The sequence below is a fragment of the Salvelinus fontinalis genome, chromosome 11 (genome assembly GCF_029448725.1).
Source record: "Salvelinus fontinalis isolate EN_2023a chromosome 11, ASM2944872v1, whole genome shotgun sequence".
Classification (NCBI taxonomy): Eukaryota; Metazoa; Chordata; class Actinopteri; order Salmoniformes; family Salmonidae; genus Salvelinus; species Salvelinus fontinalis.
In genome coordinates this window covers 55,298,115-55,319,434 of record NC_074675.1, presented here as the reverse complement: position 1 = coordinate 55,319,434, position 21,320 = coordinate 55,298,115, and the positions used below count along the sequence as shown (strand labels likewise).

General features: G+C 45.4%; 1 protein-coding gene across 26 annotated transcripts in view; it reads left to right on the top strand.

Annotated features, from left to right (window-relative positions):
• Nucleotides 1-19,799, top strand: part of zgc:77880 (zf-DHHC domain-containing protein) — a 20,042-nt gene extending 243 nt beyond the window's left edge. The window contains exons 2-15 of one of the 26 annotated variants that reach the window (XM_055939097.1): nt 782-870; nt 1,550-1,623; nt 5,046-5,158; nt 6,560-6,621; nt 8,872-8,992; nt 9,089-9,161; nt 13,571-13,733; nt 13,861-16,833; nt 17,049-17,349; nt 17,393-17,435; nt 17,565-17,647; nt 17,814-17,985; nt 18,029-18,458; nt 18,502-19,799. In XM_055939097.1, the coding sequence (XP_055795072.1) occupies nt 782-870; nt 1,550-1,623; nt 5,046-5,158; nt 6,560-6,621; nt 8,872-8,992; nt 9,089-9,161; nt 13,571-13,733; nt 13,861-13,952 (787 nt within the window). In that variant the 3' untranslated portion in view covers nt 13,953-16,833; nt 17,049-17,349; nt 17,393-17,435; ... (2 more) ...; nt 18,029-18,458; nt 18,502-19,799. Of the gene's footprint in view, nt 1-781; nt 871-1,549; nt 1,624-5,045; nt 5,159-6,559; nt 6,622-8,871; nt 8,993-9,088; nt 9,162-13,570; nt 13,734-13,860; nt 16,834-16,919; nt 17,006-17,048; nt 17,522-17,564; nt 17,648-17,687; nt 17,774-17,813; nt 17,986-18,028; nt 18,459-18,501 lie in introns of all 26 variants that reach the window. The other 25 variants (XM_055939095.1, XM_055939083.1, XM_055939080.1 and 22 more) reach the window with 25 other exon arrangements.
• The last annotated feature ends 1,521 nt before the right edge of the window (nt 19,800-21,320 follow it).

The window sequence follows — 21,320 nt, the reverse complement described above, 5'->3', positions numbered from 1 at the left end:
GGCTGTTTGTATAGGTATTCTGTATCATTATCCAATCTTGACAACGGCTTCGTTACATTATTTTTAGTTACCTGTAGCAGGGCTGTACATTCACTGTAACCAGGTAGTTAACGCGTTTTCCCAGTCTTTGGCCACAGTACACATGAACAAAGTGAAGGGCTAGTTTGGTAGAATCAAAACAATGTTGTTGACACTCGGAGCCGCACTACTGAGAGTTCGTTTTGCATGGCCCGCTGCCCCGGGTGGGTAGGGATGTCATTTTAGGACTAGTGGAATGGTATAAAATGCGCAAACCCAGTACACCGGGCCATGCATAATGAACTTGCCCAATGTGTGGGTTTACGGTGAACCCACAAATTGTAATCTATCCTCGTCGAACCAGTCAAACCGGATAAACGTTTCATCCCTTCACTACTGCAGTTAGAGAAAAGTGTAAAATAGTTTGTTTGGTGCTACAAGCCAGTGTAGTTGGCTAGCTAGTTCACTGTCATTCATTCAAGCGGTGCTGTCAGTCTCCACCCTTCTCTCTCTCTCTCTCTCTCTCCTTTCTCTCCTTTCTCTAACTATTCTCTCTCTCTCTCCTTCCTCACCTCTCCTTCCTCACCGCTCCTTCTTTCTCTCTCTCTCCTTCCTCACCGCTCCTTCTTTCTCTCTCTTTCTCTTCTCTCTCTCTTCTCTCTCTCTTCTCTCTCTCTTCTCTCTCTCTTCTCGCTCTCTCTCTTCTCGCTCTCTCTCTTTTCTCTCTTCTCGCTCTCTCGCTCTCTCTCTTCTCTCTCCTCAGTGTGTGGTGTACACTACACGGGTCAGTGTTTAACTTGATTCTACTCCTGCTGCTGGCCTGTCACTCCAAAGCTGTCTTCTCGGACCCAGGTTTGTTCAGCCCGTGTGTGTGAGTGAGAGACAGAGACAATACTACCAGCTGACGAGACTTACCCAGAAAGTGTATTTCTTTTGACATAGGGGTGTGTTACAGTCTAACAAGGCTTCTGTCTGTACCTGTGTGTGTTGTGTGTATCTAGTGTCCAGTGGTGTAACATACTTAAGTAAAAATACTTTAAAGTACTACTTAAGTCGTTTTTGGGGGTGTCTGTACTTCACTCCTTAAGATAATATTGTACTCTTTACTCCATACATGTTCCTTGACACCCGTAAGTACTCGTTACATTTGAATGCTTAGCAGGACAGGAAAATAGTCAAATTCAAGCACTAAACAGAGAACATCCCTGGTCATCCCTACTGCCTCTGATCTGGAGGACTCACTAAACAGAGAACATCACTAAACACGCTTCGTTTGTAAATTATGTCTGGATGTTGGAGTTTGCCCGTAGCGTTCCGTAAATAAATTTAAAAAACAAGAAAATGGTTCCGTCTGCTTTGTTTAATATAAAGAATTTGAAAAGATTTTTACTTATAATTCTTAAGTATATTTTAAACCTTAGCCTTTTACTCAAGTATAACAGTTGTACTTTTTCCACCACTGGTCTGGCGTGGGTTAATAATATGTTTATGTTGTGACTCAGGTGTACCTGACTACCTGTGTGTCTTCCAGGTATGGTTCCCCTACCGGAGACGGCTATAGACTTCTCTGACCTGAGGTCCCAGAATTCACACATGAATGAGAGGGTGAGTAAACACACATACTCACAGCACTAGTGTGGTGGATGTCACTGTGCTCAGTTAGACCCTCTGCTTCCTTCTCTATCTGGGTCCACCGTCATTACAACAGCTTGATCTAGGGACCCTCTGCTTCCTTCTCTATCTGGGTCCACCGTCATTACAACAGCTTGATCTAGGGACCCTGCTTCCTTCTCTATCTGGGTCCACCGTCATTACAACAGCTTGATCTAGGGACCCCCTGCTTCCTTCTCTATCTGGGTCCACCGTCATTACAACAGCTTGATCTAGGGACCCTCTGCTTCCTTCTCTATCTGGGTCCACCGTCATTACAACAGCTTGATCTAGGGACCCCCTGCTTCCTTCTCTATCTGGGTCCACCGTCATTACAACAGCTTGATCTAGGGACCCTCTGCTTCCTTCTCTATCTGGGTCCACCGTCCTTACAACAGCTTGATCTAGGGACCCTGCTTCCTTCTCTATCTGGGTCCACCGTCATTACAACAGCTTGATCTAGGGACCCCCTGCTTCCTTCTCTATCTGGGTCCACCGTCATTACAACAGCTTGATCTAGTGACCTTCTGCTTCCTTCTCTATCTGGGTCCACCGTCCTTACAACAGCTTGATCTAGGGACCCTCTGCTTCCTTCTCTATCTGGGTCCACCGTCATTACAACAGCTTGATCTAGGGACCCTCTGCTTCCTTCTCTATCTGGGTCCACCGTCATTACAACAGCTTGATCTAGGGACCCTCTGCTTCCTTCTCTATCTGGGTCCACCGTCATTACAACAGCTTGATCTAGGGACCCTCTGCTTCCTTCTCTATCTGGGTCCACCGTCCTTACAACAGCTTGATCTAGGGACCCTGCTTCCTTCTCTATCTGGGTCCACCGTCATTACAACAGCTTGATCTAGGGACCCTCTGCTTCCTTCTCTATCTGGGTCCACCGTCCTTACAACAGCTTGATCTAGGGACCCTCTGCTTCCTTCTCTATCTGGGTCCACCGTCATTACAACAGCTTGATCTAGGGACCCTCTGCTTCCTTCTCTATCTGGGTCCACCGTCCTTACAACAGCTTGATCTAGGGACCCTGCTTCCTTCTCTATCTGGGTCCACCGTCATTACAACAGCTTGATCTAGGGACCCTCTGCTTCCTTCTCTATCTGGGTCCACCGTCCTTACAACAGCTTGATCTAGGGACCCTGCTTCCTTCTCTATCTGGGTCCACCGTCATTACAACAGCTTGATCTAGGGACCCCCTGCTTCCTTCTCTATCTGGGTCCACCGTCATTACAACAGCTTGATCTAGTGACCTTCTGCTTCCTTCTCTATCTGGGTCCACCGTCCTTACAACAGCTTGATCTAGGGACCCTCTGCTTCCTTCTCTATCTGGGTCCACCGTCATTACAACAGCTTGATCTAGGGACCCTCTGCTTCCTTCTCTATCTGGGTCCACCATCATTACAACAGCTTGATCTAGGGACCCTCTGCTTCCTTCTCTATCTGGGTCCACCGTCATTACAACAGCTTGATCTAGGGACCCTCTGCTTCCTTCTCTATCTGGGTCCACCGTCATTACAACAGCTTGATCTAGGGACCCTCTGCTTCCTTCTCTATCTGGGTCCACCGTCATTACAACAGCTTGATCTAGGGACCCTCTGCTTCCTTCTCTATCTGGGTCCACCGTCATTACAACAGCTTGATCTAGGGACCCTCTGCTTCCTTCTCTATCTGGGTCCACCGTCATTACAACAGCTTGATCTAGGGGCCCTCTGCTTCACAAACACCTTGTAACCAACCGTCTTGTAGCCCGTTGCGCCGCCGAAAATCTATCAATCTGGTGACACGAGGGGAGCGATGTTGAAGCTGTGGAGTGGAGCTTATGGTGTCGTATTTCACTGTGACGTGTAGTGTGTTCACGGGGGTGTAGTAGGATATTGTGTGTTCCTACAGGGTTGTGAGGGCCGATCTGTGCAGTTTGAAACGTTTAGTTGTGAAATGTTTAGTTGCTGTGCAGAGTCTGATACAGACAGACACACTGTAGTGTAATAAGTAGAGTCTGATACAGACAGACACACTGTAGTGTAATAAGTAGAGTCTGATACAGACAGACACACTGTAGTGTAATAAGTAGAGTCTGATACAGACACACTGTAGTGTAATAAGTAGAGTCTGATACAGACAGACACACTGTAGTGTAATAAGTAGAGTCTGATACAGACACACTGTGGTGTAATAAGTAGAGTCTGATACAGACAGACACACTGTGGTGTAATAAGTAGAGTCTGATACAGACACACTGTGGTGTAATAAGTAGAGTCTGATACAGACACACTGTGGTGTAATAAGTAGAGTCTGATACAGACAGACACACTGTGGTGTAATAAGTAGAGTCTGATACAGACAGACACACTGTGGTGTAATAAGTAGAGTCTGATACAGACAGACACACTGTAGTGTAATAAGTAGAGTCTGATACAGACAGACACACTGTAGTGTAATAAGTAGAGTCTGATACAGACACACTGTGGTGTAATAAGTAGAGTCTGATACAGACAGACACACTGTAGTGTAATAAGTAGAGTCTGATACAGACAGACACACTGTAGTGTAATAAGTAGAGTCTGATACAGACACACTGTAGTGTAATAAGTAGAGTCTGATACAGACACACTGTGGTGTAATAAGTAGAGTCTGATACAGACACACTGTAGTGTAATAAGTAGAGTCTGATACAGACACACTGTGGTGTAATAAGTAGAGTCTGATACAGACACACTGTAGTGTAATAAGTAGAGTCTGATACAGACACACTGTGGTGTAATAAGTAGAGTCTGATACAGACAGACACACTGTGGTGTAATAAGTAGAGTCTGATACAGACAGACACACTGTGGTGTAATAAGTAGAGTCTGATACAGACAGACACACTGTGGTGTAATAAGTAGAGTCTGATACAGACAGACACACTGTGGTGTAATAAGTAGAGTCTGATACAGACACACTGTGGTGTAATAAGTAGAGTCTGATACAGACACACTGTGGTGTAATAAGTAGAGTCTGATACAGACACACTGTGGTGTAATAAGTAGAGTCTGATACAGACACACTGTGGTGTAATAAGTAGAGTCTGATACAGACACACTGTGGTGTAATAAGTAGAGTCTGATACAGACACACTGTGGTGTAATAAGTAGAGTCTGATACAGACACACTGTGGTGTAATAAGTAGAGTCTGATACAGACACACTGTGGTGTAATAAGTAGAGTCTGATACAGACACACTGTGGTGTAATAAGTAGAGTCTGATACAGACACACTGTGGTGTAATAAGTAGAGTCTGATACAGACACACTGTGGTGTAATAAGTAGAGTCTGATACAGACACACTGTAGTGTGATATATTGTCTCTGTGATATTGTGTGTTGCAGGGCTGTGAGGGATGGACTGTGTGTAGTCGTTGTGAGACCTACCGCCCCCCCAGAGCTCACCACTGCAGAGTATGTCAAAGATGCATACGACGTATGGACCATCACTGTCCCTGGTTAGTAACACTCCTCCTACCACCTCTCTCTGTCCCTGGTTAGTAACACTCCTCCTCCTACCACCTCTCTCTGTCCCTGGTTAGTAACACTCCTCCTCCTACCACCTCTCTCTGTCCCTGGTTAGTAACACTCCTCCTCCTACCACCTCTCTCTGTCCCTGGTTAGTAACACTCCTCCTCCTACCACCTCTCTCTGTCCCTGGTTAGTAACACTCCTCCTCCTACCACCTCTCTCTGTCCCTGGTTAGTAACACTCCTCCTCCTACCACCTCTCTCTGTCCCTGGTTAGTAACACTCCTCCTCCTACCACCTCTCTCTGTCCCTGGTTAGTAACACTCCTCCTCCTACCACCTCTCTCTGTTCCTGGTTAGTAACACTCCTCCTACCACCTCTCTCTGTCCCTGGTTAGTAACACTCCTCCTCCTACCACCTCTCTCTGTCCCTGGTTAGTAACACTCCTCCTCCTACCACCTCTCTCTGTCCCTGGTTAGTAACACTCCTCCTCCTACCACCTCTCTCTGTCCCTGGTTAGTAACACTCCTCCTCCTACCACCTCTCTCTGTCCCTGGTTAGTAACACTCCTCCTACCACCTCTCTCTGTCCCTGGTTAGTAACACTCCTCCTCCTACCACCTCTCTCTGTCCCTGGTTAGTAACACTCCTCCTCCTACCACCTCTCTCTGTCCCTGGTTAGTAACACTCCTCCTCCTACCACCTCTCTCTGTCCCTGGTTAGTAACACTCCTCCTCCTACCACCTCTCTCTGTCCCTGGTTAGTAACACTCCTCCTCCTACCACCTCTCTCTGTCCCTGGTTAGTAACACTCCTCCTCCTACCACCTCTCTCTGTCCCTGGTTAGTAACACTCCTCCTCCTACCACCTCTCTCTGTCCCTGGTTAGTAACACTCCTCCTCCTACCACCTCTCTCTGTCCCTGGTTAGTAACACTCCTCCTCCTACCACCTCTCTCTGTCCCTGGTTAGTAACACTCCTCCTCCTACCACCTCTCTCTGTCCCTGGTTAGTAACACTCCTCCTCCTACCACCTCTCTCTGTCCCTGGTTAGTAACACTCCTCCTCCTACCACCTCTCTCTGTCCCTGGTTAGTAACACTCCTCCTCCTACCACCTCTCTCTGTCCCTGGTTAGTAACACTCCTCCTCCTACCACCTCTCTCTGTCCCTGGTTAGTAACACTCCTCCTCCTACCACCTCTCTCTGTCCCTGGTTAGTAACACTCCTCCTCCTACCACCTCTCTCTGTCCCTGGTTAGTAACACTCCTCCTCCTCATTCCTCCTTCTATCCTTCTTTCTCTCAGTCTGTCATTGTCCTCTGTGTCTCTCCTCCTCGTCTCTCCTCCATGTCTCTCCTCTGTCGTTATAATACAGTGTGTGGTTGTGTTGTAGGATCAACAACTGTGTTGGAGAGTTGAACCAGAAGTACTTTATCCAGTTTCTCTTCTATACAGGTGAGTCCTCTTCTCTACTCTCTATTACTTACACAGGAGGTTGGTGACACCTTCATTTGGGAGGACGGGCTCGTGTTAATGGCTGGAGTGGAATTGTATCTAATACGTCCAACACACGATGCCGTTCCGTTAGCTCCGTTCCGTTAGCTCCGTTCCGTTAGCTCCGTTCCGTTAGCTCCGTTCCGTTAGCTCCGTTCCGTTAGCTCCGTTCCGTTAGCTCCGTTCCGTTAGCTCCGTTCCGTTAGCTCCGTTCCGTTAGCTCCGTTCCGTTAGCTCCGTTCCGTTAGCGCCGTTCCGTTAGCGCCGTTCCGTTAGCGCCGTTCCGTTAGCGCCGTTTCGTTAGCGCCGTTCCGTTAGCGCCGTTCCGTTAGCTCCGTTCCGTTAGCTCCGTTCCGTTAGCTCCGTTCCGTTAGCTCCGTTCCAGCCATTCTTTGTATTTTTGTATTTCTTTTAGGGGGGGTGGATCAGCTTTAATACTGCAGATAGATTGTAGCTTCCATCAATGAAGTTGTCTGCGTCATTTCCAATCCCCCATATATTTTTTGGGGGCAAATATTTACAGTACCGGTCAAAAGTTTGGATACACCTACTCATTCCAGGGTTTTTCTTTATTTTTTTTTACTATTTTCTACATTGTAGAATTATAGTGAAGACATCAAAACTATGAAATAACACATATGGAATCATGTAGTAACCAAAAAGTTTTAAACAAATCTAAATATATTTGAGATTCTTCAAAGTAGCTTCCCTTTGCCTTGATGACAGCTTTGCACACTTTCGGCATTCTCTCAACCAGCTTCACCTGGAATGATTTTCCAACATATGAATATATATTTTTTGTAATATATTTTTCTTTATTACTTTCTAATCCTACTTCCCCTCCCCTAATTGGAGTAAACTAGGGCACAACAATGCTTAGGCTTCTACTTCCTGTTTATACATACTATATACATTTTATGGACACAGTATATTTTACAATAGTTATATTTTGTTTATATACTCCTTCCTCTAACCTCAACCATCTATTTCTTTCACAAAGGTTCTGAACCTATATATGTTTTACATTAGTTATGTTGTTATTAGTCCCACCCTTCAGCTCCATTCAACCCCTCCCATCTATCTCTTAACACCATCCATATTGGATTTCTATTTGCCATATATGTTTCAACTGTGCTGTGATGTTTCACAAAAGTTCTGGACCTTTCTATTCTCATAGTTTCTACAGATTGTAAATTAAAGATAAACATGTTTTTCTAAAAGTAATATTATATTATTGATTGATTGATTGACTATGACTTTTTAAATCCCCCAGTATTGCTATCTGTAGCGTTGGCTCCAGGTAAATGTTGCAATTCTCCAGCCAATCCTGGACCTGCAACCAAAAACAAGCTACATGTGAACAGTATCAAAATAAATGATCTAATGACTCTGCCTCCTCACAGTAGAATCTGCAGAGCTGGGAAGGTTGTATCTCCCCATATAAATAACATTCTATTAATTGCAAGAATTTTGTATAATAATTTAAATGGAAAAATTCTACGTTTTGAATCCGGCTTCATTTTGCGTATCAGTTCATGAACCACGTGGAATCGGCACTTCAGAAATCTCTTCCCAACTTTTTTTGCGATCTATATGGCACCTCTGTCAATTTTTTGGGTCCTTAAATTAAGCTGGTGTACTCTTTAATTTATCACAATTTTCTTTAATCTATTATGGTCATTAATGCCAACAGACAAGTTCCCTACTTCCCCCCCCCCCCCCCCCCCACTTTCCTCTTCCATTTTCGTGGTAATGCTGCAATTAGTTGGTTGTAATTTTGGGCAGAGCAGACATTTCATATATTTTTGTTACCTGCTTGTGTGACATAATTCCACCAGTTCGATCCTCTATTAAGGGCTGTGGATCCAAGTTGTGGTTTTAAAAGAAAACATGAATCATCATCGTACAATGACACCTTTTGTTTTTAAGCCCTGGATTTCTAATGCCTCTATATTATTTTGGGATCTGATTTTAACAGCTAACATTTCTATATTGATAATAAATAGATATGTCGATAGTGGACAACCTTGTTTCTCTCCTCTTTACGGTTTAAAACTTTCTGAGAAGTAGCCATTATTTATTATTTTACACTTCGGGTTACTTTATATAACTTTTTATAAAAGATTCTCCAAAAGTTAAATGTTCCAGGCATTTATATATAAAGTCCCTCTCTCCCATCCCTCTCTCTCTCTCTCATCTCTCTCTCTCCAGGTATGGCCAGTCTCTACTCCATGGCTCTGGTGGTGTCAGCCTGGGTGTGGAGAATACGAAGCGAGAGAGACGGGGAAGGAGACAAAGAAGGAGAGGAGTCTCCCAGCAAACACCTTATTGTGTGAGTGAAGGACGAGAGAGAGGATAGAGATGGAAGAGATGTACAAGTCTAATTTGTATGATGTATATTCTGTCTTTCATTGTTGCCCCTTCTCAGAGCGCACTACATCATTCTCCTGGTTGAGTCGGTGTTGTTTGGCGTGTTCGTCATGGTCATCTTCTACGACCAGGTATGGTCAAGTCTCGGTCAAATGTGTAGTTTGCATTCATAAAAGATCTCAGAAGAACTCTTTTAACGAGGCAGGCCTGAAACGGATCTCTCTATTAACGAGGCAGGCCTGAAACGGACCTCTCTATTAACGAGGCAGGCCTGAAACGGACCTCTCTATTAACGAGGCAGGCCTGAAACGGACCTCTCTATTAACGAGGCAGGCCTGAAACGGACCTCTTTATTAACGAGGCAGGCCTGAAACGGACCTCTTTATTAACGAGGCAGGCCTGAAACGGACCTCTTTATTAACGAGGCAGGCCTGAAACGGACCTCTTTATTAACGAGGCAGGCCTGAAACGGACCTCTTTATTAACGAGGCAGGCCTGAAACGGACCTCTTTATTAACGAGGCAGGCCTGAAACGGACCTCTTTATTAACGAGGCAGGCCTGAAACGGACCTCTTTATTAACGAGGCAGGCCTGAAACGGACCTCTTTATTAACGAGGCAGGCCTGAAACGGACCTCTTTATTAACGAGGCAGGCCTGAAACGGACCTCTTTATTAACGAGGCAGGCCTGAAACGGACCTCTCTATTAACGAGGCAGGCCTGAAACGGACCTCTCTATTAACGAGGCAGGCCTGAAACGGACCTCTCTATTAACGAGGCAGGCCTGAAACGGACCTCTCTATTAACGAGGCAGGCCTGAAACGGACCTCTCTATTAACGAGGCAGGCCTGAAACGGACCTCTCTATTAACGAGGCAGGCCTGAAACGGACCTCTCTATTAACGAGGCAGGCCTGAAACGGACCTCTCTATTAACGAGGCAGGCCTGAAACGGACCTCTCTATTAACGAGGCAGGCCTGAAACGGACCTCTTTATTAACGAGGCAGGCCTGAAACGGACCTCTCTATTAACGAGGCAGGCCTGAAACGGACCTCTCTATTAACGAGGCAGGCCTGAAACGGACCTCTCTATTAACGAGGCAGGCCTGAAACGGACCTCTCTATTAACGAGGCAGGCCTGAAACGGACCTCTCTATTAACGAGGCAGGCCTGAAACGGACCTCTCTATTAACGAGGCAGGCCTGAAACGGACCTCTCTATTAACGAGGCAGGCCTGAAACGGACCTCTCTATTAACGAGGCAGGCCTGAAACGGACCTCTCTATTAACGAGGCAGGCCTGAAACGGACCTCTCTATTAACGAGGCAGGCCTGAAACGGACCTCTCTATTAACGAGGCAGGCCTGAAACGGACCTCTCTATTAACGAGGCAGGCCTGAAACGGACCTCTCTATTAACGAGGCAGGCCTGAAACGGACCTCTCTATTAACGAGGCAGGCCTGAAACGGACCTCTTTATTAACGAGGCAGGCCTGAAACTTTGGGAACGTTTATGTTGTAACCTGATCACTTAATTCTCTCTCTATCCACCTCTCTCTATCCACCTCTCTCTATCCACCTCTCTCTATCCACCTCTCTCTATCCACCTCTCTCTATCCACCTCTCTCTATCCACCTCTCTCTATCCACCTCTCTCTATCCACCTCTCTCTATCCACCTCTCTCTATCCACCTCTCTCTACCCACCTCTCTCTCTACCCACCTCTCTCTCTACCCACCTCTCTCTCTATACCTCTCTCTGTCCACCTCTCTCTCTGTCCACCTCTCTCTCTGTCCACCTCTCTCTCTGTCCACCTCTCTCTCTGTCCACCTCTCTCTCTGTCCACCTCTCTCTCTGTCCACCTCTCTCTCTGTCCACCTCTCTCTGTCCACCTCTCTCTGTCCACCTCTCTCTGTCCACCTCTCTCTGTCCACCTCTCTCCGTCCATCTCTCTCCGTCCACCTCTCTCCGTCCACCTCTCTCCGTCCACCTCTCTCTCTATCCACCTCTCTCTGTCCACCTCTCTCTGTCCACCTCTCTCTCTGTCCACCTCTCTCTCTATCCACCTCTCTCTCTATCCACCTCTCTCTCTGTCCACCTCTCTCTCTGTCCACCTCTCTCTCTGTCCACCTCTCTCTCTGTCCACCTCTCTCTGTCCACCTCTCTCTGTCCACCTCTCTCTGTCCACCTCTCTCTCTGTCCACCTCTCTCTGTCCACCTCTCTCTGTCCACCTCTCTCTGTCCACCTCTCTCTGTCCACCTCTCTCTGTCCACCTCTCTCTGTCCACCTCTCTCTGTCCACTTCTCTCTCTGTCCACCTCTCTCTCTGTCCACCTCTCTCTGTCCACCTCTCTCTCTGTCCACCTCTCTCTCTGTCCACCTCTCTCTCTGTCCACCTCTCTCTGTCCACCTCTCTCTGTCCACCTCTCTCTGTCCACCTCTCTCTGTCCACCTCTCTCTGTCCACCTCTCTCTGTCCACCTCTCTCTGTCCACCTCTCTCTATCCACCTCTCTCTCTATCCACCTCTCTCTCTATCCACCTCTCTCTCTATCCACCTCTCTCTCTATCCACCTCTCTCTCTATCCACCTCTCTCTCTATCCACCTCTCTCTCTATCCACCTCTCTCTATCCACCTCTCTCTATCCACCTCTCTCTATCCACCTCTCTCTATCCACCTCTCTCTACCCACCTCTCTCTCTACCCACCTCTCTCTCTACCCACCTCTCTCTCTATACCTCTCTCTGTCCACCTCTCTCTCTGTCCACCTCTCTCTCTGTCCACCTCTCTCTCTGTCCACCTCTCTCTCTGTCCACCTCTCTGTCCACCTCTCTCTGTCCACCTCTCTCTGTCCACCTCTCTCTGTCCACCTCTCTCTGTCCACCTCTCTCTGTCCACCTCTCTCTGTCCACCTCTCTCCGTCCATCTCTCTCCGTCCACCTCTCTCCGTCCACCTCTCTCCGTCCACCTCTCTCTCTATCCACCTCTCTCTGTCCACCTCTCTCTGTCCACCTCTCTCTCTATCCACCTCTCTCTCTATCCACCTCTCTCTCTATCCACCTCTCTCTCTGTCCACCTCTCTCTCTGTCCACCTCTCTCTCTGTCCACCTCTCTCTCTGTCCACCTCTCTCTCTGTCCACCTCTCTCTCTGTCCACCTCTCTCTCTGTCCACCTCTCTCTGTCCACCTCTCTCTGTCCACCTCTCTCTGTCCACCTCTCTCTGTCCACCTCTCTCTGTCCACCTCTCTCTGTCCACCTCTCTCTGTCCACCTCTCTCTGTCCACCTCTCTCTGTCCACTTCTCTCTCTGTCCACCTCTCTCTCTGTCCACCTCTCTCTGTCCACCTCTCTCTCTGTCCACCTCTCTCTCTGTCCACCTCTCTCTCTGTCCACCTCTCTCTCTGTCCACCTCTCTCTCTGTCCACCTCTCTCTGTCCACCTCTCTCTGTCCACCTCTCTCTGTCCACCTCTCTCTATCCACCTCTCTCTCTATCCACCTCTCTCTCTATCCACCTCTCTCTCTATCCACCTCTCTCTCTATCCACCTCTCTCTCTATCCACCTCTCTCTCTGTCCACCTCTCTCTCTGTCCACCTCTCTCTCTGTCCACCTCTCTCTCTGTCCACCTCTCTCTCTGTCCACCTCTCTCTCTGTCCACCTCTCTCTCTGTCCACCTCTCTCTGTCCACCTCTCTCTGTCCACCTCTCTCTGTCCACCTCTCTCCGTCCACCTCTCTCCGTCCACCTCTCTCTCTGTCCACCTCTCTCTGTCCACCTCTCTCTCTATCCACCTCTCTCTGTCCACCTCTTTCTCTATCCACCTCTCTCTCTATCCACCTCTCTCTCTATCCACCTCTCTCTCTATCCACCTCTCTCTATCCACCTCTCTCTATCCACCTCTCTCTATCCACCTCTCTCTATCCACCTCTCTCTCTATCCACCTCTCTCTATCCACCTCTCTCTATCCACCTCTCTCTATCCACCTCTCTCTATCCACCTCTCTCTCTATCCACCTCTCTCTCTATCCACCTCTCTCTCTATCCACCTCTCTCTCTATCCACCTCTCTCTCTATCCACCTCTCTCTCTGTCCACCTCTCTCTGTCCACCTCTCTCTCCGTCCACCTCTCTCTCCGTCCACCTCTCTCTCCGTCCACCTCTCTCTCCGTCCACCTCTCTCTCTGTCCACCTCTCTCTCTGTCCACCTCTCTCTCTGTCCACCTCTCTCTCTGTCCACCTCTCTCTCTGTCCACCTCTCTCTCTGTCCACCTCTCTCTCTGTCCACCTCTCTCTCTGTCCACCTCTCTCTCTGTCCACCTCTCTCTCTGTCCACCTCTCTCTCTGTCCACCTCTCTCTCTGTCCACCTCTCTCTCTGTCCACCTCTCTCTCTGTCCACCTCTCTCTCTGTCCACCTCTCTCTCTGTCCACCTCTCTCTCCGTCCACCTCTCTCTATCCACCTCTCTCTATCCACCTCTCTCTGTCCACCTCTCTCTATCCACCTCTCTCTGTCCACCTCTCTCTGTCCACCTCTCTCCGTCCACCTCTCTCTCAGTTGGTGTCCATTATAACAGATGAAACTCCTATAGAACATATGAGGAACAGATTGATGAAAGACAGGACATCAATCACCAGCAGCACCTCTGAGCCGCCACCGACGCACGTCCCACACACACGGAAGCCCAAACTAGCCCTGCTCAGAGAGGTCTTCGGGAGAGGTGTGTTATTCAACCGTCTGGTTCTGCTCACAGTCTTAAAGAATTCTTAACATGTATATAGTAACATATTTATAACATAACTCTGTCTCTGTTCCTCTCTCTCTCCCCTCACGTCCTCGTCTCTCAGGGTCGGTGTTCTGTTGGCTGTTCCCTCTACATTCCAGTCCCCCCACCGTCGGTGGAATCAGCTACTCGGCTGTTCCGGATTACGATGTCTAACGTTCCCGCGACGTTCAAACAACATTCTGTGATAGCATTTTAACATTCCTTCAACGTTGTGGTTACGTTACGGTCATAATATAATTAGGGTTGTCAAATTAATTTAATTTTAATTCGTGGCCGTTAGTTTATCGCAATTCATCACAATGTTTGACACACACACACACACTCACACACACTCACACACACACACACACACACACACACACACACACACACACACACACACACACACACACACACACACACACACACACACATCCTCTCTCTCTCTCTCTCTCTCACACACCATAGCCTTCTGCCTGTGCCATCCAAACTGTGCATAGCGTAGTCAGTGGTCAAGTTATCAGGTTTCTATCCCGTTAGGTAACATTGACTAGCTAGCTAAACAACCTTGTTTGTTATCAAACCAAACGATGTGTTTAAAAAACGTCCGGCGACATGCACACGAATCCGCGAAAGAAAGAAAGAAAATGCATATCTCTGAAATGATTTTGTCTCGCGGTCTAAAGTAGTAGCTGTGTTGCGTTTTTAAAAGGTTTCAGTGTTAGAAATGGAGATACGATTAACATTTTTTTTTTTACAGCGATAAACATGTCACTTTAAAAACACGTGAACTTTGACAGCCCTAAATATAGTATATAGGTTAATATCAGAGGTCACTGAAATGTTTGCAGTGAAATGTTTGGTTAACTAGCGTTCCCACAACGTTAGGGGATCATGGTAACGTTCCTTCAACGTTGTGTTTGCGTTAGGGTCAGGTCACTGAACGGTTACATTGAAGTTTTTGTTACTGCAGTTTTACGTGAAGGTTAGGGTTAGATGCTGAGGGAAGGTTAGGGTTAGATGTTGAGGGAAGGTTAGGGTTAGATGTTGAGGGAAGGTTAGATGTTGAGGGAAGGTTAGGGTTAGATGTTGAGGGAAGGTTAGGGTTAGATGTTGAGGGAAGGTTAGGGTTAGATGTTGAGGGAAGGTTAGGGTTAGATGTTGAGGGAAGGTTAGGGTTAGATGTTGAGGGAAGGTTAGGGTTAGATGTTGAGGGAAGGTTAGGGTTAGATGTTGAGGGAAGGTTAGGGTTAGATGTTGAGGGAAGGTTAGGGTTAGATGTTGAGGGAAGGTTAGATGTTGAGGGAAGGTTAGATGTTGAGGGAAGGTTAGGGTTAGATGTTGAGGGAAGGTTAGGGTTAGATGTTGAGGGAAGGTTAGGGTTAGATGTTGAGGGAAGGTTAGGGTTAGATGTTGAGGGAAGGTTAGGGTTAGATGTTGAGGGAAGGTTAGGGTTACAGTATAATGTTACAGGAGTGGGTATTGATACGATATTACTGATTATACTACTGATGTATTCTGACTTGTTACACACACACTACCACTACCACACACACACACTACCACTACCACACACACACACTACCACTACCACACACACACACTACCACTACCACACACACACACTACCACTACCACACACACACACTACCACACACACACTACCACTACCACACACACTACCACACACACACACTACCACACACACACTACCACACACACACACTACCACTACCACACACACACTACCACTACCACACACACACTACCACTACCACACACACCCTACCACTACCACACACACCCTACCACTACCACACACACACACACTACCACACACACCCTACCACTACCACACACACACACACTACCACACACACACACACTACCACACACACATTACCACTACCACACACACATTACCACTACCACACACACATTACCACTACCACACACACACATTACCACTACCACACACACACACTACCACTACCACACACACACACACACACTACCACACACACTACCACACACACACTACCACTACCGCACACACACTACCACACACACTACCACACACACAGTCAGAATTTGTCTCAGTGAAGGGATCACTTGGTTTGTTGCCTGTGAGGAAAGATGAATCTGAGCATGATTTATTAATACAGGCTACTCAGCTTTCCATCTCTACCTGTGTGTGTGTGTTTGTGGCTAAACTTTTTACCTACCTACCGATCAGACCTGGGGTTCAAATACTTTTTAAAATAATTTTAAATGATTTGAGCGTTTGCTTCAGTCTGCCTCGAATGCCAGATGGCCAGGGTTTTGTACTTTTGGGACTTTTCTATTTATTTATTTTTTTTTAAAGTGGAGAAGCTCAATCAATCCCAGATACTTTTTCTGAAATTATGTCGAATAGTATTTTGAACCCAGGTGTACTACCTGTACTTACACTGAGTGGACAAAACATTAGGAACACCTGCTCTTTCCATGACATAGACTGACCAGGGGAATCCAGGTGAAAGCTATGATCCCTCATTGATGTCACTTGTTAAATCCACTTCAATCCGTGTCGATGAAGGGGGAGGAGACGGGTTAAAGAAGGATTTTTAAGCCTCGAGACAATTGAGACATGGATTGTGTATGTGTGTCATTCAGAGGGTGAACGGGCAAGACAAAATATTGAAGTGCTTTTGAACGGGGTATGGTAGTAGGTGCCAGGAGCACCGGTTTGTGTCAAGAACTACAACACTGCTGGGGTTTTTCAGTTTCCCCGTATGTATCAAGAATGGTCCACCACCCAAAGGACATCCAGCCAACTTGACACAACTGTTGGGAAGTGTTGGAGTCACCAGGGGCCGGTATCCCTGTGGAACGCCTTCAACACCTTGTAGAGTCCATGTCCCGACCAATTGAGGCTGTTCTGAGGGCAAAAGTTTGATGTAGTATGCTCAGCAGTCAACAATATGAAGGTGTCCTTAATATTTAGTATGCTCAGCAGTCAACATGAGGAAGGTGTTCTTAATATTTAGTATGCTCAGCAGTCAACATTAGGAAGGTGTTCTTAATATTTAGTATGCTCAGCAGTCAACAATATGAAGGTGTTCTTAATATTTAGTATGCTCAGCAGTCAACATTAGGGAGGTGTTCTTAATATTTAGTATGCTAGGTACTCAACATTAGGAAGGTGTTCTTAATATTTAGTATGCTAGGTACTCAACATTAGGGAGGTGTTCTTAATATTTAGTATGCTAGGTACTCAACATTAGGGAGGTGTTCTTAATATTTAGTATGCTAGGTACTCAACATTAGGAAGGTGTTCTTAATATTTAGTATGCTCAGCAGTCAACATTAGGGAGGTGTTCTTAATATTTAGTATGCTCAGCAGTCAACAATATGAAGGTGTTCTTAATATTTAGTATGCTCAGCAGTCAACATTAGGGAGGTGTTCTTAATATTTAGTATGCTCAGCAGTCAACATTAGGGAGGTGTTCTTAATATTTAGTATGCTAGGTACTCAACATTAGGGAGGTGTTCTTAATATTTAGTATGCTCAGCAGTCAACATTAGGAAGGTGTTCTTAATATTTAGTATGCTCAGCGGTCAACATTAGGGAGGTGTTCTTAATATTTAGTATGCTAGGTACTCAACATTAGGAAGGTGTTCTTAATATTTAGTATGCTAGGTACTCAACATTAGGAAGGTGTTCTTAATATTTAGTATGCTCAGCAGTCAACATTAGGGAGGTGTTCTTAATATTTAGTATGCTCAGCAGTCAACAATATGAAGGTGTTCTTAATATTTAGTATGCTCAGCAGTCAACATTAGGAAGGTGTTAATATTTAGTATGCTCAGCGGTCAACATTAGGAAGGTGTTAATATTTAGTATGCTCAGCAGTCAACATTAGGGAGGTGTTCTTAATATTTAGTATGCTCAGCAGTCAACATTAGGAAGGTGTTCTTAATATTTAGTATGCTCAGCAGTCAACATTAGGAAGGTGTTAATATTTAGTATGCTCAGCGGTCAACAATATGAAGGTGTTCTTAATATTTAGTATGCTAGGTACTCAACATTAGGGAGGTGTTCTTAATATTTAGTATGCTAGGTAATCAACATTAGGGAGGTGTTCTTAATATTTAGTATGCTCAGCAGTCAACATTAGGAAGGTGTTCTTAATATTTAGTATGCTCAGCAGTCAACATTAGGAAGGTGTTCTTAATATTTAGTATGCTCAGCAGTCAACAATATGAAGGTGTTCTTAATATTTAGTATGCTCAGCAGTCAACATTAGGGAGGTGTTCTTAATATTTAGTATGCTAGGTACTCAACATTAGGGAGGTGTTCTTAATATTTAGTATGCTAGGTACTCAACATTAGGGAGGTGTTCTTAATATTTAGTATGCTCAGCAGTCAACATTAGGAAGGTGTTCTTAATATTTAGTATGCTCAGCAGTCAACATTAGGGAGGTGTTCTTAATATTTAGTATGCTAGGTACTCAACATTAGGGAGGTGTTCTTAATATTTAGTATGCTAGGTACTCAACATTAGGGAGGTGTTCTTAATATTTAGTATGCTCAGCAGTCAACAATAGGGAGGTGTTCTTAATATTTAGTATGCTCAGCAGTCAACATTAGGGAGGTGTTCTTAATATTTAGTATGCTCAGCAGTCAACATTAGGAAGGTGTTCTTAATATTTAGTATGCTCAGCAGTCAACATTAGGGAGGTGTTCTTAATATTTAGTATGCTAGGTACTCAACATTAGGGAGGTGTTCTTAATATTTAGTATGCTCAGCAGTCAACAATAGGGAGGTGTTCTTAATATTTAGTATGCTCAGCAGTCAACAATAGGGAGGTGTTCTTAATATTTAGTATGCTAGGTACTCAACATTAGGAAGGTGTTCTTAATATTTAGTATGCTAGGTACTCAACATTAGGAAGGTGTTCTTAATATTTAGTATGCTCAGTGTACAGGTGTATTTTATGTGTTCTATTCATATGAAGGGGAGATAAGGTGTTCGTCCCAAACAGCACCCTATTCCCTATATAGTGCACTAACTACTAGAGTACCATTTGAGACGGCTACCGTTAAGTTGATTCTAACAACATGATCAGGGTACTGATTTGCCTCTTGGTTTTATGTTGAAACGTTAACACTTTTTATTTATTTATAACGATATTGTTACTGGCTGCGTCCTTGTCCCGAAATGGCACCCTTTTATTCCCTATATAGTGCACTACTTTAGACCAGAGCCCTATGGAACCCTATTCCCTACATAGTGCACTACTTTAGACCAGAACCCTATTCCCTACATAGTGCACTACTTTAGACCAGAACCCTATTCCCTACATAGTGCACTACTTTAGACCAGAACCCTATTCCCTACATAGTGCACTACTTTAGACCAGAGGCCTATTCCCTACATAGTGCACTACTTTAGACCAGAGGCCTATTCCCTATGTAGTGCACTACTTTAGACCAGAGCTCTATGGAACCCTATTCCCTATATAGTGCACTACTTTAGACCAGAGCCCTATAGAACCCTATTCCCTACATAGTGCACTACTTTAGACCAGAGCCCTATAGAACCCTATTCCCTACATAGTGCACTACTTTAGACCAGAGCCCTATAGCACCCTATTCCCTACATAGTGCACTACTTTAGACCAGTGCCCTACGGTGTATTCTGTAGGGAATAGGGAGCCGGTAGGGATACAGAATCGTTTTTAAAATCTTGATTTTGTTTGTTGACAGCGGAGTGGAATGTATATATGTGTGTACAGAGGAGAAATCATGTTTCATGATGACGTTTACATTTATTAATATATTGATATATACTGTGTGTCTGTCCCAAATGGCACTCTTATTCCCAATTTAGTGCACTACTCTTTAAAGGGGATAGGGTGCCATTTTGGACGTATTGTGTGTATCTCTGACTGTGAACTACAATTGTTTGTGTTTTCTAAATGCTGCTGGGACTTACTGCATTATGTGGAAGTAAAATTAAACGTTTAAATCTGGTATTTATTTTGTGTGAGGAGTATTTGAAATGAGGGTGTATATTAACATGTTTTTTATATTTTCCTAAAAAAAAGGATAAAAACATTTTTTTAGCATTTTGAGATTTTATCTACATCGGGTAGGAAAACTCTGGTCCCGGAGTTCCTCAGCCGTTTCATGTTATAACCGACCTGGAAGACCAGATGTGTTGAATTTAGGCAATCACCGAACTGATCAACTAGCTCAGTGGGTCAGGTGTGGTGCCTAGTTGGAACATCATACCTGCAGTACCCGCAGCGCGACAGGAACAGAGTTGCCTTCCTCTGTCATACAGAGCAGTGAGGGGGAGATGCACGGACCCTTCGTGTCCGGAAGTCATTGTAGCCAACGGCGTTCTGTAGAGTTGCTATTTTCTCGAGTTTGCTTGCGTGAATTAACTCGTGACATTCCTGGATTACTCATTATCTTAATAAAGTCCTGATTTTAATCAACCAATACGATAGTCGTTTGATTTTTTTTTTATGTAAAAGAGGTTGGTGGGGATAGGCTGCCCGTTGTCACAGTTCCAAGACCAGTCAGAAACGTCCAGTTATAACCCTACGCCAATGACGCCGGAGGATCTCAAAACTGACCTTGGGATCTGCGTTAAGTAGCAATGATATCCTTCACCGCCGTCGTCTTCCGACACAACAGATCGAAACAGTCATAGCTAAGTTTCTAAGCAGATAATCTCTTAGTTTCCCCGATTGGAGTAACACTTCATTTTAACGGGTCCTTTATTATAGAGTAATTACACAGGTATCGTAGTTAATTGTAATAACTCAACTTTTTTATTTAATCTTTTTAACTGTAATAACATGTAACTGGTGGTAGTTTCAGTTTTAATTAGAGGTGTAAAATGTAAATACAAATGCTTCTTACCATGCTTGTTACAAATGGGCAAGTTTTCACTAAATTCACAAATTTTTTAAAGGTTTAGTTTCTTCTCAGCTGCGTCCGATTCAGTAACAACGGGCACAAGGTTGTAATCGCTTGTGGACAGATGCGCTGGGTGTCTGAGATTTAAAGTTTGGAGGCTATAATTTACCTACCTGTGAATGAAGACTCTTCAAAATCTCCACTCAATGTTGTTGCCAGCACTTGATCCCCCCCCCCCCCCCCCCCCCCAAAAAAAAAAAACTTGGTTTACAAAATCAGATGTACAGAGCTGTGAAAAAGTATTTTCCCCCTTTCTGATTTTCTCTATTTTTGCATATTTCTGATACTGAATGTTGTCAAATCTTCAACCAAAACCTAATATTGCCATTTCCCACCTGGACAAAAGGAACACCTAGGTGAGAATGCTGTTCATTGACTACAGCTCAGCGTTCAACACCATAGTGCCCTCAAAGCTCATCATGAAGCTAAGGACCCTGGGACTAAACACCTCCCTCTGCAACTGGATCCTGGACATCCTGACGGGCCGCCCCCAGGTGGTAAGGGTAGGTAACAACACATCTGCCATGCTGACCCTCAACACGGGGGCCCCTGAGGGGTGCGTGCTC